General features: G+C 42.8%; 1 protein-coding gene across 10 annotated transcripts in view; it reads left to right on the top strand.

The window, feature by feature from the left end:
• MTSS1 (MTSS I-BAR domain containing 1) overlaps window positions 1–19526 on the top strand; it is a 161103-nt gene that overhangs the window by 17395 nt on the left and 124182 nt on the right. For all 10 annotated transcript variants that reach the window (XM_087447469.1, XM_014787973.2, XM_087447465.1 and 7 more), the window contains 2 exons: window positions 6023–6084; window positions 9706–9779. In XM_087447469.1, coding sequence (XP_087303595.1) covers window positions 6023–6084; window positions 9706–9779 — 136 coding nt within the window. The remainder of the gene's footprint in view (window positions 1–6022; window positions 6085–9705; window positions 9780–19526) is intronic.

Genomic DNA, 19526 nt, shown 5'->3' on the forward strand with positions numbered 1-19526 from the left:
TTAATACAAAACAAAACAAAGCACAACAGAGCCCCAAGGCCTGATGGCCACTGGCTGAGTCCTGCGCTGGGTGTCAGGCAAGCGGCCTGCCCTGTCCGGCCTTCTGGCTCTGGGAAAAGTGGAGGAAGGGGAGGGGAAGAGGAGAGGGACTCAGGGGTGTTCCCAGAGCTCAACTGTGTGGGTAGGAGTGGGGAAGCTAACTCGCGTATTTGTTTAGGTGGCCCCCAAACTCTTGGGGAGTTGACGGAGGTTGGCTGGGCCTTTTTCCTCAGAAATAAGAAAATGACTTCCTCCTCCCTATGCTCCAGGGGACCAGGCTACCGTCAGGTATATAACCCGTTAGCCAGGTTCTCTTGTCTCCTAGCTGGTTTGGGATTTATGTCACTTGCCATCTGAAAGAAGGCCACTCCAGTCTCCCTCTGCTGCCCCATTTGTGGCTAAACTCTGGACCTTGCCCTTGAAGGCTGCTCGTGGTCGCCTTGTCCAGCCTGCCTGTCTCCTGCTTGTCCCCAGCATAAGTGTGCCACTCCACTGTCCCTTGGAGAGAGCTTGTTTGTGTCCTCTTTGCCCCCCTGTTTCTGCACCAGCCATCCCTCTTACTGGAAACGCTTTGCCTGCCTCCCTCCATTTCTGTCCTTGAGCCCACAGTTTAGTGGAGGTACTCAGGCTCACAGATGGTGAATTGCATGATGTGAGGGAAGTGGGTGTGTCTGAGACTGCTCTGGAAGAGGTGACATTTGAGCTGGGTGGTGACAGTTGAGTAGGAGTTTTCAAGATTGTTGAATCCCCCTGGAGGTTAGAAGAGACAACAGCCATCAGGGTGGCGTGTGTGGTGTGGGGAGCGTGGTCAGCGCCCTGCTTGGTGGCTGCAGAGGCGTGAGTTCAAGCCTGTCTTCAGGGAATCCCCATGTCCCTGTGTCTCCTGCTGTAAGAAGTGGGGACGGTCTTGTAACTTAAGGGAGTCCTCTACATGCTTGTAAACAAACCTGCTTTTTCTTCCCATTTCTGTAATAGGGGACTTTCCCTTTCTTTCAGAACCTGGTGTGATCTGAGTTCTATTTTCTTTCTTTTTTTTTTTCTTGTGAGGAAGATTGGCCCTGAGCTAACATCTGTGCCAATCTTCCTCTATTTTGTATGTGGGACACCACCACAGCATGGCTTGATGAGCAGTGTGTAGGTCCATGCCCGTGAACCCTGGGCTGCCGAAGTGGAGCGTGCAAACTTAATCACTATGCCACCGGCCTGGCCCCTGAGTTCTATTTTCAACAAACTGCCAAGGGTTCAAAACCTGCCTACCCTCCTCTCCATAGAAATTCAAGTGGTTCCTGGGGGAGGAGAGTCTTTTTTCCCCTGCTTATGACTTTGGCCTCGGCAGAACCTGGTGCTCTGTGGGAGTCTTATTTTCTTTGACTTTGGTCTGTCTGGAAAGTTGTGAAACCTTTTTGTGTTCTCTGGTGAACTTCACAGTGGGGTCTGTGTTGGGATTTTTTCATGGCTCTGGGAATGCATTCCTAGGAATTTCCTCAAACGTGAATAGAGCCCAGTGAGAAACATGGCCTCAGGAGAGAGGTTTCTGGAACTTCCTGGTCGGTGGTGCAGATTAGAAAATATAAGGACCATATTGGAATATGGAATTCTAAAAGGGTTTCAGTGCGTACAATGTCTTGATTGGCAAATTTCTTTCTTTTCTTTGTTTTTTGCTGAGGAAGATTTGCCCTGAGCTAACATCCATTGCCAATCTTCCTCTTTTTTTGCTTGAGGAAGATTGTCCCTGAGCTAACGTCCCTGCCAATCTTCCTCTACTTTCTATGTGAGTCACCACCACAGCATGGCTGGTGAGTGGTGTAGGTCTGCGCCTGGGATCCGAACCCTAGAACCCAGGCCGCCAAAGCGGAGCGTACGAACTTAACCAATAGGCCACAGGCTGGCCCCTTGATTGGCAAATTTCTTTTGAAACTTGAGTGTGCTCTCCTTTGCTAAGTCTTGTGGTCTAGAGTGACCCAGGGCTTTTTCTCTCAGTTACCTTATAATCTTTCTACAAGTCCCTTCTCCCTCCCTTCTCACTTCCTCCAAGCTTTTGAATTTTTGTAGTAAAACTACTTTCAGGTGGGTAGAAACTTTTTTTTTCCTTGAAACTTAAAAAAAAAATCTGGAACAACCCAACATCACCTTGCCTTTAAATTTTAATAACATTTACACACTTAAAAAAAAATTCCTCAACAAGGAGGTTTTTGTCTTCTGTTCTTAGAAGTTCATTTTCTTTTTTTTAAAGAATCTATTAAATTATATATTGCCTCAAACAGGTGGGCCTGACAGTCTTTCATAGACTGTCAAATATCATTAAATCAGGAGAGAGCTGCATGTGGCAGCCTTCTGGCTGAGTGGGTGTTCGTAGGCAGAGAGCTGTGTGCTGTACCCCTTGATAGAGAGGGGGCCCTCCTTTTGTTGCTAATTTGGTGAGGACTGAAATGAAGCTCCAAGTGGAGGCAGATAAGTGGTTTTTTAAGTGGTTTGAGCTGTCGTCGTTTTCAGGCACATTCATCTTGGGTTTTGAGTACTCCACCGCCATTTACTTAGGAGCAGGAGAGACATCCTGGGATGCTGTGCATCCAGCTGCCTCGTCTGTTTCTCCATTAACTATGGTTAACTGAGAGTGAGATGCACAGAGCATCTGTATACAGTTTGTTCTGTATTTAGGACTAAGAATGAGGGATTCCAGCCTGGGTGGACGCTCTGGCTTAGAGAGTTTCTGCCATCTCTCCCTACATCTTGAGTGAGATTACTGGGAGCCTGCAAAAGCCTGGATCAATCCCATCCGGTGAGCACTTACTGTGTGCCCCACACGGCACTGAGCACTTTTTATGTCTGACCTCATTTATCCCTCACACCACCCCTGTGAGGTAGTGACTTATCCCCGTGCAGAAGTCGAATGACTTGCCCAATGTCACATGGTAAACGGGAGAGCTACGATTCAATCCAGGAGGTGGGATTCTCAAATTTGTGCTCCTTATTCCTTCCCTACATTCTTTCAGTGTTTAGTGATGTCAGTGTTCAACAGTGGTGATGGAATGATTTGTTTTTATTGTTTATCATTATAAGGAACAGGCCTTGAGAGGTAAAGGGACTTCCTCCAGTAATTTACTGGCAGGGCCGTGGCTAGAACTCAAGACTCAGTACTCCCTGCACAGGCCTCCTGCCATTTTGGCATGTTCTCAATGAATGTGCCTCACTTTTTTCTTAAGAAATATTACGGATCATCTCAGTGCCCTTCTCCAGGGGCTCTCTGGATGGAGTGGTTGGTGCTGGGGAGGGGAGGACCTAGCTCCCTTGTCCTTCTCCTGTATATACGTGAGAGATGATGGTACCTTTAGCTAGAAGTTGGTGACCATTGTGTCTGAACATCCTCAGGCTTTTCAGAAAGCTCCTCCTACTGTCATGTGGATCAGAAAGAGAAGGAGTGGCCAGATGAGGCTGTAATTGGTTGGTTGAACTCTTATGCTCTTAAGGATGCTAGCTGGTGTTGGTCTGGACAGAGATCTCTAGTGGCTAGCCAGGGGACTCTGATCTCCACCCTTACCTCTTTAATTACTTGGAGGGAGATGTGTAAGGGGTGTTTATACCTGGGCTTGATAAGAAAAGGGTAAATATTCTAGATGTTATCATTGGAATTCCCCACGATGTCTGGATGAGCCCGAAATGGTAGCCAGAGCTCTTGCAAGATTTCATTCAACATATATTAATATCAAGTTCTGCTCTTGGGTTGAAGAAACTCCCAGGGCTCAAACACGGGATGAAGGCTCTGTGGCTTAGCAATATGGTGACAAGACCTGTGCGTGGGTATTAGTGTCAGTAGCTCAGGTGTAGCTGCCAAAAGGCCTCTGCCAGGAGCCCGTCAGACTGGATCTCTGACCTGGTGCAGCTTAGCATCCCATGGGAGCAAACTGCCATTTGGAGGAATAAATCTAGAGACCTGCGGTTGGGCCGAGCAGGTCTCAGGTGCACAAATGCTGAACTGATGGGTATGATCTGGCGGCATGTGCGAAACAGGCTTTAGAGTTTGGGTGGATTGTAAATTCATGATGCTGCTGTTGCCAGAACCTCTAATTTGATCTTAAATTTTTTTTATGTAATGACGTTATTGTTTTTATAAAAATGATACATGATCCTTATTTAAAAAAAACAACTGTGGCCATAGAGGAAAGTACAAACAAGAAAGCAACACATCGGTCCAAATCTTAGCTCCTAGAAATGGCCCATTTTCGTATTTGGTAGACAGTTTTCCAGATATCTCTATGCACATTTTCAGATAGACTTGATAGCTAGAAAAATGTATACATAGGCACTTTTATAACAAGGCGTTCCTGCTATGCATGATATTTTCGAAATAAAAACATATTTACCTTTACTTTCATTTAGCAGAAGAATTGAAACTGAAGTGAAGTAATACTGAAGAAATTGCTGAACTTCGGATAATTGTTTCTTCACCAAAAGAAATTGGTTTCAGACTAATTTCCTCTAAAGCAGTGGTTCTTAACCAGGGATAATTTTGCCCCCTAGGGAACATTTGGCAATGTTTAGAGACATTTTTGGTGGTCACCACCATAGGTTGGGGGTTACTGACATCTAGTGAATAGAGGTCAAGGATGCTGCTAAATATCCTATAATGCACAGGACAGCTCCCCACAAAAAAAATATCTGGCATATAATGTCAGTAGTGGCAAGATTGAGAAACTGCACTAAGGGTAAGAAAAAAAGATTATTATAACTAGTAGGAAGGTGAAATCATATATTTTAGCTCAGTTGAAGTTTTAGACTATTTTGATTGGGCTTCTGTATTGAAAGATGAGATGATTAACCTCATTATAGTTTCTCCTTCCTCTCCTTAACACAAAATCAAGAGGTGGCTTATGTTTTGTCAAGGTTCATAACATTTCATTCTATCCTGCAACAATAACCCCCCAGGTGTTTAGTCTTAGTTCTATATTTAAATAATTCAGTGCCAAACACCTTCTCAAACCATGGTCTCGCCTTGTCTGGGTTTATTTTGTATTGCCTCTTGGTTGGTTGGCTACTTGATCTTAATATAAATTGAATGTGTATGTGCAGGGAGGTGTCAGATCCCACTTTGGTTTGCCCCAAGCAGAATTGCACCTGCAGCTTTGAGTTCATGTCTGAGCACCGTACTTAGAAGAAGAGTAGAGATACACGATGGAGTGTCCCCAGGATGCTGTGGGGATGTGAAACAGGGTCCTGTATAGAAATGGAATTGCACTTGGGGAGCTGAAAGAAGGAAAGCTGTGGATGAATGTGCTGGTTATCCTCAGTTCTGGAAAAGACTTCCATGTGGAAGCAGGATTGGTCTTTAACTCGGAAGGTCCCCAGAAGGTTAGAACTAAGCCTGCGTGGACAGAAAGGACAGGGTGGCAGATACAGGTGGGCTGCCATGGGAGAGTGACGAGTTCCCTGTGAGCTGAAGTGTGCTGGGGAGCCACATGTCGTATTGTACGTAGATGCTGGGTTCAAGCCATCTGCCTAGCGGCTATATTTAGGTAACTTCCCAACCTTGAGATTCTGATAGTCTAGTAATGCTTCCCAATGGCCACCTGTCCTGGGGAGGAGCCCCAGTCATGCTGGTTTCTCCTCCATTTGGAATGAGGGTGAGAAGAGCCAGGGCCATGATCGAGTGGTTCAGAGTAGAGCCTTGAACGTTCTGCGCATCTTGAATTTGGACCCACCATCTATCGACTCAAAAAGCAATGCATCAATGTGTGTGTTAGATTCTGCCAAACTTGTTCCAGTTGGTGTCTGTAGTATTTACAAGATTATAGGGACTGAGCACATTCTAAACCCGTTCCTGAGCCAATAGATTTCTATATAGTCTGGGCAACATATCGTAGACTGGAAAGGAAGAGAGCACGCACAGATTGTTCCCCGTATAATTGGAATTGGGTGTTCTGTTATTGTCTTAATCAGATGTCTATCACAGCAGGACTTACTGATTGATGGCTTTGTTTTGTTGTAGGGGAGCTATCCAGTTTGGGAAGATTTCATAAACAAAGCAGGAAAGCTACAGTCTCAGCTTCGGTAAGTAGAAGCATGTTGTCTCCAGAAAAATGGCAACATCCTCAGACAAAGAATGGAATAGGATGGACAGAAAATGCAGATTGGGGTTAGTTTTGGAACCATTACAGACAGAGAGGCATGTAGTGGGTTCTGATTTGAGCGTTGCCACTTAGCTGTATGTCCTGATTCCCATATGTAAAATTGAACTTATATCTGCTCTGCCTCCTTCCACAGGAATTTTGAGAGTCAAATCAGATGTTATATGTTAGGTAATAAGGGGCAATATTTATGTAGCGCTCACTATGTGCTAGGAATATGTTAACTTAATTAAATCTCAACCCCAAGAGGTAAGTACCGTTACTGTCTCCATTTTACTGACGAGGAAAGTGAGACGCAAAAAAACTAAATAACTTGTCCAAAGTTACACAGCTAGTAGTAAATGGCAGAGCAGGGATTTAAACTTAGGCAGTCTGGCTGCAGAGTCCATTCTGCTTACTGCCTATCCTTGTAAAGAGTTTAAAACTTAGTGTCGACTGTTGTATAATTCCATTTACATGAAATGTCTAGAAATCTCAAATCTCTAGAGACAGATGTAGATTAGTGGTTGCCTGCGGCTGGGGGTGGAAAAGGAGATTGACTGTCGTTGAGCACGTGGGGTTTTTCTGGGGTGATGGAAATGTTCTGAAATTGGATTGTGGTGGTGGTTCATAACTCTAAATTTACTAAAAATCATTGAATAATACACCGAAAAAGGGTGAATTTTAGGTTATTACAAATTATGCCTCAATAAAGCTGCTTAAAAACAACGAGATCTAGTGCTGATCTGCTCTAAGGGACTATTATTGTAGCCTCATCCTTGTGCTTGTTCATATATCATTTGATATGAAATAGAAAATATGTCAACATCTTTTTGTTAAATCAGTGGGGAGAAGGGGTACTGTTGCACTTAGGGGGTGCTCCGTGAGGGATGAGACATTTAAAAAAGCAGTTATTTTCATGACTTCTGTTTATGGCGTGTGGAGGATGACATTGGTTGGTTTGGATGTATGAGGATGTTTTCCAAGAAACGAAGCAGGTAGGTATTTTCTAGGATAAAAAGCCATGTGGATGACAGAGAGAGGAGGGAGGGATGACATGACACTCTTGGCCTTTGCCTGTGGACACCAGGGGTGACTGCCTAGAGCTTTAACCTTAAGACTGGACGTTGCATGGCTCCCCTGTAGATTATGAGAGAGAACTCGGGAGAGGTGGATCTTTTCCCTTCCGTTCCTTCAGCTTCGTGAGGCCTGGCATTTCCGTCCATGAACCTGGGATTTCCAGAGCCGCGAGTAGGCATCCAGATGGATGGTGAGCTCTGGAATACGGCCCCTTCTCCACCTGTCAAGTCCTTTACCATTTCTTTGCTTAAAAACTTGCAGTTACTTTCTGCTGGATCAGATCCAACCTCCTCTGGTCAGAATGCAAGGCCCTTCATCTAGGCCTTCACCAGCCTCACCGATAAAGTGAGGTACATCTACCCACCCCCCGTCTCTGCCACTATTATCATTTATTCCAAGTAGGTTAGTCTCCATCCTGTAGGAGGTCTCCTCCTGGAGTAAATAAGTAAAATATTTAAGTACACCCCCCCCACACACACACACACATTTTTTCTTATCCAGCCTCATTTAATTGTCTGGCAGGCTTTCAGAGTTGACCAAGGAAAACACTCTTCCCCTTTTACCGATGAGGAAGGCAAAACTTAAAATAATTAACTGATTAGCTGTCTTAAGCATAATCAAGTAAGATTTAAAGCAGTCTTATCTTATCCCCACTGGTACAAAGTACATTTTGTATTTTTTAGCAACATTTAGGCCTCTTGAGGGCAGGGACCATTTCTTTATTTTGTCGAACTACTGGTACCTGGCTGAGAGCACTAGAGGGGCCTCATGCACGTGGTTTAGTTTTCTGTATTAGAGAAAGGATAAAGATCAGACTGTAGAAGAGGCAAATAAGTCTTGGAGTATTTAAGCTGAATCACTCCTTCCCATTCCCGGTGGTTACATGTTTGCTGTGCCCCATCGGAGAGGGCTGAGATGTTTTGTGACAATAGCAGTCGGTGAAATGACTCATTGGAAGGCAGTGTTTAAGAGCTCTTACTTAATTCCTCACACTTGACCACTGTCCTCATTTTCAGTGGAGCCCTGGTGACTGTGTAATGTGCAAGGCACCTGTACAGCAGGCTCACTAAATTTGGATGGTTGGCTTTGACTTGAATGAGAATAAATCCACCCATTGTGTCAGATATTAATTGTAAATCAGAGTGAGCTACTTATAAGTCCCAGGATGTTTGATAAAGCTAACTTTTCCAGGGTTTGCATTTGATGTTCAACTCTTTAAAAAATATGCTTCAAAGTGGTTTTTTTGGTTTTATGTGTACGTCTTTTTTTTTAAATTTGAATGGAGTGTTTTCTTGCTCTACTGGAAAACATCAGGCCTTATTTTGAAGTCTGGTTCTAAGGGACTGTTGCCTAGGATTTCCCAGGGACCACTCCCAGCATCTTCCAGGATCCTTTTGTTCTATAACCATGGTTGCTTATGTTTAAAGGCCTTTCCTTTTCTTTTTCTCCATTTTGAACTCCTTCCTTTCTAGTCCTTATTCTCATCTTCTTCCTTCAGCAACTTGCCTGCTTAGGAATGCTCAGTAAAGACTGGATTCATCTGTGAAATACTTAGAAATTAGCATGAGGCTATAAGCTCGATTGTAAAGTCCTTGCATGTGAGTTCTGGGCTTGCTTGCTTGTTCTGGGTATCCCCGGCCCTGGCGTATAGTGGTACTTACTCTTCATTGAATGACATCTTGGATCACAACTCTAGGAACCTGTAGACCCCAGAGTGTGCAAGTCATCTTCTAGTCCTCAAGAGGATGTGAAGAATTCAAAATAATTTCTAGGACAGCAGATGAGTGTAGTAACTTCTCCCCATTCTCAGCTTTTAGGAATTTGGAAGATACAGTTGAGATAAGCATTCTAAGGTTGAAAAAATAGTATCTCAGTTTCATCATCATAATGATTTAGGGGGAAAAGTCACATAGCCAGGATCTTGTCTCATAGTGGGAAGAGCCTGGGACTGTGAGTCATACTGGGCTGCTGGTCCCAGCTCAGGTATGAGCTAGTGATCTTGAAAGTCACTTTGTAGTTGTGGTCTCCATTTTCCCATCTCTAAAATGAATTGCGTGAACAAGATGATCTCTCTCCAAGATTCCTTCTCCAATCCAGGTATATATATTGTTTTCTCTAAAATTAATTTCACCTGTACCATTTATATTTTTAATGATGTTTTTCTTTTTGGTAGAAACACTTGTCTTTTCCTGCTTACTGAAATTGACTAGTCATAATTTTATACTATCAGGTGAAGTAAGATGGGAAGAATTGCTAGCATTCACTGACTAGCACCAAATGAGCTGGACATTAGAGTGCTAATATTAAAAGGAGAAATGCTTTCTAAGAAAAAAGTGGGTCTACAAAGCCAGTGGTCATCCATGTCCAGCTGAGTTGTTTCTCCTGGAAGGTTACATTCAGTCCTGAGAGGTTTTAGCCCTTTAGCTGTAATGGATTTGCTAGTGTGAGACATTCCTCATGCTTTTGTTATCTGTTTGCATTTTAGGACAACAGTAGTAGCAGCAGCTGCCTTTTTGGATGCCTTTCAGAAAGTGGCTGACATGGCTACCAACACACGTGGTAAGCAGATGGAGGGATGGCTTCCAGCCTTAGCTGAATTCAGCATGTGGGCTCTTACCCTTGGGTGGCTTTATGAGAAGACATGGTTATCAGAGCTCAGCTGACTGATATCCTTAACTTTTTTTTAACTCTGTGGGATTCCACATATTAGAAGTTGCTAATGATTCTCCAGATAATAAAGCACATGAGAAGAAGAGTGAAAAATAAAGAAAAGGAACCACTATTTCTGCATGAGGTGGCATGATGTGTTTTTTGATCACTTTTAATGACGTGCTGGTTGTAGAGCCTTGAGCTGTGCATTTGGTTGCAACGTGTTTTTCCCTCCTCACATGAATTGTCTTAACGTTTTCCTTGTTCCCTTGTGGAATGAAAGCAGTGAAAATAGTTGGATAGACCATTTTTCTGGGTTCCCATAAAATGAGGAACGTTTTTATAAGTAGCGTCCTATTGTGTTGTATCTGTGTGTCTCCCACATTTGACTGCAAATCCCATGAGCTGGAGACTATGACTTATTCATGTCTGAACCCCCTAGTAGTGCCTAGAACATACTAGGTGTTTAAAATATGTTTATTAAGTCAATGAACAAAGGGAAATCTTTTGAAAAACTTGAATGGTTTCAGTGATTACTGAATCATAGAAAAAATAACAATAACGTGAAAGTTATAAAGAAGAAAATGAATACCCCTCTACCACCACCATTGTTAGAAGAAATACGACATGACCCATAATGTAGAGACTCCTATTCAAAGGGGGGTGCTTTCCTTCCGTTCCCAGACAGATCATCTCTCCTGCCTCTTTTTTTGCCTTGTCTTTCTGAGTCTGCTCGTGCGCTGACACCGGCATGCCTGTTCTCATCATTATCATGGTGACATTGGAAAATATGAGTCTTGGGGGCAAGTGTTGGGGGTTGCGCCCAGTCACACGAGAGTTGAGTTTCTGTGAAGCACATGGTAGATACCTCCAGTGGGTTTCAGTAGGTACCCATTTACCATAGGTGTTTAGTTAAATATTCAAATGAATTTGCAGTGAAGACACTTCTCATTCATTCAAGAAACTCGGAAACTGCTAATATTTCAGGCACTATCGTGGGACCAGAAAAATCAATACATTACTCTCCTTGTCCTGGAGGAGCTTGCAACTGAGTGGGGGAAATTGAGATGTGCACATAAAGAATTTCAGTGTAGAAATAATATGTTTGTGATGGTAATAGTGGTAGAACAGAGTGCTGGGGGAATATAGAAAAGTAAGCAATTAGCTCAGGGAGTCGAGGAAATTTTCTCAGGGGAGGTAGTATTTCTCCTCATTTCCAAGATGCCAACGGTGTCTCAAAAGTTTCCCTAGGAGAACGTGATGGGGACATCAGAGCAGTGGTTTCTTCATCTGGTTTGTCAGGTTGATGTGAGTCTTAACCAGTATCTTTTTTAAGCCCTTTAAAAAAATTATTGCGTAGTTTGTGTCCGTTATAGAATCTTTAGAATATACAAGTATGAAGAAGAATATAACATTCAAGCAATGTTCACCACTGTTAGTGTTATTGGGTCTGTTTTCTTAAATGTTTTTCTGCTTCAGCAGTATCTGGAACTGGACTTGTCAGTCATATGGATGTCTTTCTAGCCATCAGAATGTGTCTTTCTAAAAAGAGTTGCTCTACTATTTTAAAGAATTTAGATATTTGGGATTGCATTTTTGTGTGGTTCATAATAAGTTTTTATACTTTAATGTTTAATTATTGGATGGATCCTAAAGGATGGAAGAGAGAGGCATCCCCTGATTTTCTGTAATTTCCTGCTGGGTTTTTGCAGAGGCTGCTCCCCAGAGTGGTTCTCAGTGGGTACCTGGGGGGCCTGTAAGTTCTCATGGTTAAAGGGAGGAAAAACAGCAATTATTTGTGGGAAGAGAAACCAGAATAGCCTCTCTGTGGTGGTGATGGAGGTAGAGTGGGAGCTTGGAGGTGATGTTTTGACAACAGACAAATACTGTCACAGGGAACAGACCACTGCTTTGATATATTTTTAAACCACTTAATTTCAGGTAATTTTTAGCGATGCCAGAATACTTTACATCTTGGGATGTCTATTATCGATATGTACTGGGGCGCAATTCTATTGAGTGTGAGTATGAGAACTCTCACGTGACCTAAAAAGTGTATGATTGATACAAAGAAGGTATATTTTGTGGAGACAAGAGAGGAACTTGAATGTACTTCTTGTATGTCCAATAAGCTATTCAGAAGTGATTTTTATTAAGTTAATTTTTACTTAAAAATTGAAAAAAAAGAACATGCTAATTAATTTAAAAAATTCATGTAACAAAGTATATAAAGTAAAATCCACCTTCCCAGTACCCCCGAAGGGATTGGATTTAGTGTCATTTATAGACTTTTTACATGTATAAACAAACACATCTGGGAGGAAAAAAGCTAATTGCAGAACACTATGTAGAGTGATATGTGGAATAAAGTAGGATATCTGTATGATCATTTTCAAAAGGTAGCCCATAAGAAGCCTTGGTCCTGTGCTTTTACTCTGCAGTGTATTATAGTTATGTGTCTGTATTGAATTCCATTTTCACTGTCTGGGTATAGCACAATTGAATCATTCTTTTGAGGGATATTTAGATTACATCTGTTTATTTGCCATTACAAGCTATGCTGCAGTTAATGCCGATGCATACATCCTTTTGGAGATCTATGCATAATCTATTTTTAATGGTGTATGCATCACCAAGGAAATGATGAATTTGTAGAAAATGCTTCAAGCTGTTTCGGCCGCAGCCGACATATTTGGGCTTAAGGTCGTTACAGGCTGTAACTGTACTAGAGTTTGCAGTTTGATATCTACTCTCTACAGAAAGCCCAGTCTCTTGCTTAGAGCCCTTTGATGTGTTTTTCGAGTCTTTCTTGCTGGAAGTGATAGAAGGGAATAGCAGTTATTCTTAACTACATCTCTTTTGGGCAAGCCTCCACAATTGCAAGCTAACAGGTCTCTGGTTTCCAAAATATTAGCATTTCATATTATTCCCCAAAGGAAACAGCTCTGAAAAGTCTTTGTCTATTTTAGCAAATATTTTGAACTAGCTATTAATACAATTCATTTAGGAAAAACTTTTAAAGCTAGTCACTACAAGAGCAAAATCAATTTAGTTGTCATACAACTATTGTTAAATCGAATGTAGAAATATGTTAGAACTCTATTTTGTTCATTTGTTTTAAATGAAAGTATAAGTATAAATTGCTATTAAATGTATACATTTAGGTTAATAATTAAACTGTAATGGAATTTAAGAGTTTATTAGCACCATAATACATAGTACAATTCCATATTTTGTTGATTTTTGTACTCTGCAATGAATATACACTTGTGTTTAATATGAAAGTGCACTTTTTTCTGTATTATTGGCCACAAAGAATTAATGTCTAGGCATTTGATATACGTAGAATGCCAGACTTTGTGGACCAGCACATGGCCTGTCATAGGGGTTGAGAAGTGTTTGAACTGACTGGTATGCAGTTGTCTGGGTTGCTTAAAAAAATGAAAAAGAAAAGGAAAAGAACTAGGTGGCTGTTGGTGAGGAGGCTTCTCACCTCAGCAGAGGTGGCCCTTGTTGGGGAATAGTGTTCCTACACCTGTGAGCACGAGCCTTTGCACACAGGGCTTTGCTCTTCCTTTCTCTGGGAGGCAGAAGTATTGAGCTGATGAAATGCTCTGTCTTAGTCAGCACTGGCCCTTCATCGCCACTGCATCGTTTGCTTGTGTCAGCAAGAGCATAATGCTGTGTGACTTTTATTTTTGGCTGCCACTGTGTGCCACTGTAATTACTTTATAGCTTTGAAAAACCATCTCAGGGATGATTTGATGATGATACGGCCAAACCCAGAGTGAGGAGTTTAAGATTCTAAGAAGGAAGGACATGGATCCCCAGCCAACAGATCGTCTTTAATATCAAAAAACCTTTATACATCACTTTTAAAAATGGGCATGGTTTTAATATTAAAAATCACGATAGAGCCAGCCCTGGTGGTCTAGTGGTTAAGATTCGGTGCTCTCACCACCGTGGCCCTGGTTCGTTTCCGGGTTGTGGAATCACACTACCCGACTGTCAGTTGTCATACTGTGGCGACGGCTCACAGAGAGAACTAAACTAATAACTAGGATACGCAACCGTACACTGAAACTTTAAAAAAAAAAAATAATCATGATAGCTAACCTCTGTTGAATAAGTAACACAGGCCCGGCTCTGTTCTAAGTGCATTACATATATTGAGTCTTTTTATGCCCACACCAGCCCTACGAGGTAGGTGCTCATGATCTCCATTTTAGGTGATGAAATCGGGATGAAGACAGCTTACCTAACCAAGGTCACACAGCTAGTCAGTGGTAAAACTGGAGTCTGGCCCAGAGCCTAGACTTTAAACATTAAATTATGATTCCTTATGTCAGGAGCTCCTGGATTTAGTAGAAGCTTATATTTGCTTTTAAAGTTACTTGATCTTGAATGTACTGAAAAAACAATCCATGTAGCACGGTGGAGTAATGACTAGATTGGGAACTGGGATGTGTGGGTTTGTCTTGTGTCTGTGCAGCTATGTGACCCTGCGGAAATTAAATCTCACCTCTCGGGGCATTACTTTTCCCAACTGGGAAAGGGGTTTTCCCAGGACACAGAGTCCTAGATGATCACAAGTAACCTTTTTCGGCTCTAATAGTCTAGGATTTTAAATCTCGTTTTGTCCCTATTATATTCATAAAATATGAATGACGTTGAGCAGTCTAAATTTTCTCTTCTGTGTTATCTTTAGCATTTCCAATTTTTGCTCTGGAGACAACGGGACTGAAAGAAGCAAAGTTAAGCATGGGATAATGGAGGGAGAGGGTTAGAGGAGAAAAATCGAAACTACAGTTGGACATTTCGGTTGATTTGAGTTATAAAAAAGGTCCCCTCTCGGACCTGTAGTGTATGCATGAGGAGGGCAGGTGGAGGCTAGAACTGTTAAGACAGCCATGCAGGTCCAGACGTCTGCTTTAAACAGTGAGCCTGGATTGCCGAGCTTCTGTGCATTGGTGAAGAAAATCTCGGTGGCTTACATTGGATAAGGCCATCTTGGTTTTTAAAAATATGTTACACGTTTTAAGTATAGATTTCTTTAAATGCTGTGGTTTCCAGATCTGGCTGCATGGCTCATAATTACTCAGGAAGTTTGCTTTAAAGTACAGATTTCAGAGCCCTGCCTTATCCCCATAGAATTAGAATAACTGAGTTGGGACCTGGGAATCTCAGATTTTTAAAAGCTTCCCAGGAGATTTTGCTGCCCAGTGAGGTCTGTGCTTCACATGAGGCCTCTTGCCATTTTGCCATAATCAAATGACATCTCCGCCCGTGGCTGGCAGTTCCACCCACAAAGAAATGCTCACGGCTCCCTGAGACCCTTAAAACCTTTGATCCCTTTCTGCCTGCAAATGTGCATTCCAGACCTGGAATGCCCTTTCCCGTCCACCCCCTCTCCGCCCCTTTTAGATGCTCGAGGATCTGCTGCTTGTTTTCCAAGAGCCAGTTTGAGTCACATCACCTGTGAAATTTTTGCCCCCTCCCTCCCTCAAGGTAAAGCAGGTCTCAGGCCTCAGGGCCTCTGTAGCACGTGCGTCTGCTAGAGCACTCGCCTCACTGTGTCGTCACCATCTTCCCCACTAGACTGCAAACACCTCCAGGACACGGCCTGCGTCCTGCTCCTCTCTGAGGAGCCCAGATACCCAAGTACTAAGTATCTGTCATTTAGCAGAGCACAGACAGTGTTTGATGAATGAATGAATGAACGTATACAGCAGCTCCCAGACCTGCACAGCCCTGGTGAATCTGGGTGAGAGAGGCTGCCGTCACTGGGGGCAGGAGGCGGGTGGAGTGGGGTCTTGGCCAGATTCCACTTGGGAGTTCAGAATTCAAATCTTGGCGACCCCTTCCTGAGGTCGAGTCTCTGGTGGAACGTGTGACTTTGTATTTCGTTGTAGCTGAAGAAGGCCCAGCAATTCCACGATGAGGTCACGGGAAAGGGACAGGTGGGTAAAAGGCAGCTCTGCTAGCAGCTTTGGCTGGGGTCGGGGGAGGCGGGGGGGCAGGGAGGGGAAGAGAGGGAATCTTCTCTTCTAGCTGAGGAGGTGCCGGGAAGTGGTTTCTGAGAGGCAGCCAGGCTGGTTTTGTTTGCCCTGGAGTTTTATTTTAACCAGGCTGTTGAACTGCGACTCCACTGGCCCTTAACTTTTGGATTGACTTTGGTGTTCAAGTCCTGAGCTCTTTCGTGTAATTAGGGCCTTATGATTTCTACCTAGAAGCTACTTAGCTGCAAACTGGGGAAAAAATTATTTTTAAAAAGTCATAAAAAGGCCCTTCTCACAGACCTGGAACTAAATATTCTTTGAATATGACCTTAAAGGAATGTGGACAAATTCATTCATTTGATTAAAAATAAAAAGGCATAAAACTGCAATCTGCTAATCTGTAGATGTGGCTGTAGATTGTAAACTGGTTTTGTACTCTTATAGGCCAATTCGGTTTCCTTAGTTATTTTTGGTTATTGTCTTTAGGATACTTACAGGAAAAGAGAGAACTTTTGAGCATTTGAGAAACAAGGTCAGTTGTGATTTTTCTTTAAGAGCCGAGCTTATTGTTTTGAAAAATCCAAGGATAGTGTAATTAATTTTTCTGGTTATCTTATCCCAACCTGGGTTTTATAGGTAATAGGAGAAAAAGGAATCTAGCGTAAAGCATCTTCTGGAACCCAGAGAAGAAGTTTTAGGGAAAACTGGCTGGGATTAATTTTACTTGGAGCCTGTGTATGGCTGTCATGTGACCACCTCAGCTCTGGATCGTGGCCCTTCTTAGATGCCCAGGAAACAGTTGCAAATTTGTTAAGAAATTTATCAAGTGAAGCACTTCACAGCTTGCTCTCAGAGTTGATGGACCAGCAGCTGTATTCTCTAATATTTTTAAACATGAATCTAGGCATGCTCTATAGAAGATGCCCTAGAAACTCGCTATTGCCTTTCATTTTCGGGGTCTTGAACTTGACCTCTTGATTTTGATTCACATGAATATTGCTGAGGAAGTCCTAAGCACATTTCACCCTGCTGGTAGTTACCTTTGGAAAAGTCTCATCGCTGTATTGTAGGGGGATGTGGGGTATGGGGCATGGGGAGCAAGAATAAGCTATGAAAAATAAGAACACTTGTAGTTGGTTAAAGTGGAAAATTGGCTGGGCAAAGACGAAGTCACCTTTTCTCCCATATTTCTTTTTTGTTTTGTTTTCTTAATTGCATGCCTTATGCCAGGACTTGACAGGTCCGGCGTGTGCCGTGGTGAATGATGCTGATTCAGTGCTGGCCTCGTGGGGCTTTTAGTCTGGGCCAGGGCCATTCTGTGTGATAGAATTTTCTCTGATGATGGAAATGTGCTACATTTTTGCTGTCCAATATGGTAGCCACATGTGGTTACTAAGCACTTGAAATGTGGCTAGTGTAACTGAGGACCTGAATTTCTAATTCTTAAAATTTTAAGTAATCTTAATAGTATATATATTAATATCAGAGAGACTGAATCTTCTCTTCCGGGATGACTGGTTTCTATGTGGAGGTCATCTTTGATATGCTTACAACTTGGCTGAGGGCTGTGATGATACCAAAACCTGGGATAGCTTTTTTTTTTTTTTTTTTTTTTTGGTGAGGAAGATCAGCCCTGAGCTAACATCCATGCTAATCCTCCTCTTTTTGCTGAGGAAGACTGGCTCTGAGCTAACATCCGTTGCCAATCCTCCTCCTTTTTCTTTCTTCCCCAAAGCCCCCCAGTAGATAGTTGCATGTCGTAGTTGCACATCCTTCCAGTTGCTGTATGTGGGACGCGGCCTCAGCATGGCCGGAGAAGCGGTGGGTCGGCGCGCGCTGGGGATCTGAACCCGGGCTGCCAGTAGCGAAGCGTGCGCACTTAACCACTAAGCCATGGGGCCGGCCCCTGGGATAGCTTTAATGTAGCCTTATTAATTTCCATTAGCTTCTCAAGCCAGTCCATACTTAAATATGTGTATGTGCATGAGTGTGTATATCTATTTTTATCTTGAATACCTATGATAGTCTCAATCTTATATGAAATAAAAATACTTTTATAAGTTGCTATTTATAATATGTAACTTAGCTAAAAAACTGTGTGCCTATTATGTAAACACAGCTTCACAATTTACATTCTGCATCTCCTCTACAGAGATTTTGAGCTATCAATGACCTGATAAGGGGTGACATAAGAAATATAATGCCTTTTTAGATGTATTCATAAATGTCCATTCTGCTCTTGGGTTTCATTATTTTGATTCTTTTCTACTCTGACAGACCTCGAGTCATTTTAACTCATTAGCACAATAAACTTAACCCTATACATTCTGCTTAGGATAAAACAACTTTATAAAAATGGCCCTATGAATGTGAAGTTTGTCTTAGCATTTTCCATTTTTTAAAAGCTGTTATTTTTTGGTTTGCATTATATGAAACTCGGACTTGGTGTGGAGTCCAGGACAGTAGGCTGGCATGTCTAGTTTAAATGTTTTTTACAAATCACACTATAGGTAAGGGCTAGAAATAACAAAGGAATTCACACGTTTATTGAATTTTTTTTTTGGTGAGGAAGATTGTCCCTGAGCTAACATCTGTGTCCATCTTCCTCTATTTTGTATGTGGGATGCTGCCACAGCATGGCTTGATGAGCGGTGTGTAGGTCCGTGCCCAGGATCCGAACCAGCGAACCCCGGATCGCCGAAGTGGAGTGCACGAACTTAACCACTAAGCCACCGGGCTGGCGCCTGAACATTTTTATTTTATAAATTTTTTAAAATCTTATTTTCCTTTTTTCCCCGTTTTTGGTGGATGGAGTTAGGAGGTGGGTGCATATATGTTTGATTATTTTGATGGGCAAATTTGTATATTCTAGGAGATTTGGAATCATGAACCAAGTGTTACCGGTGGTGAAATGAAATCCCTCCTTTCCGATCCCATTGATCTTTTCTTGATGTTAAAGCTGATGCCTGACAACAGCACTGTTCCCGCTTGACAAGTGGCCCTTTCTTGTTGACCTTTGGTTGGGTAGCAGCAGTTGCCAGAGACAGGCTGTTCCGTTGTGGTCAGCCCGTGACCTGCCTGTGCGGGATTTGGCTTTTCGCTATCTTCCCGAAAAGACACTCGAAAGAGTGGTTATTATGCGTCAGCCTGAAAGGCACTAACCTGAGTCCCACTTTTCCGTAAGCATATCCTGAGTGTCCAGAGCAGGATGTCACCAGAATCCTAAAATCCTATACCAAGGAGAGCTATGGCCATCTGAATTCCACCTCCAAGCCCATGTGCCCTTTTAAGGCTTGCCCGCCTGCTAACCGAGAGAAGCATTTGCTCCCACTCAGTTCAATGGGGTTACCCTGTTTTGCCCTAGTGTATTTTCCCCGACGAGTCGTGAATTAGGATGTGTGCTGTTTTCTGTCTAACCTCAGCAGCCTTAACAAATGTTGGTGCATTACGCGGTGGTGGTGGTTGCAGTGCCAGTGGGGAGGAAGGTCCAGGCGTGGAGAGGAGGTGTGTTTTATGGGTGACTGGGTCGATCTCTGTGCAGCGTGGTTATTTGTGTATTATGCTCACATAATGAAGTGGTTTACTCAGCAGTTCCTTCCTTCTAGCTTGCAGGGCCGTCATGCATTCTGTACACAAGCCATGGGGATTCTCTTCCTGT

This window comes from Ceratotherium simum, chromosome 23 (assembly GCF_057802395.1).
Source record: "Ceratotherium simum simum isolate JZ-2026a chromosome 23, ASM5780239v1, whole genome shotgun sequence".
NCBI classification, from domain to species: domain Eukaryota; kingdom Metazoa; phylum Chordata; class Mammalia; order Perissodactyla; family Rhinocerotidae; genus Ceratotherium; species Ceratotherium simum.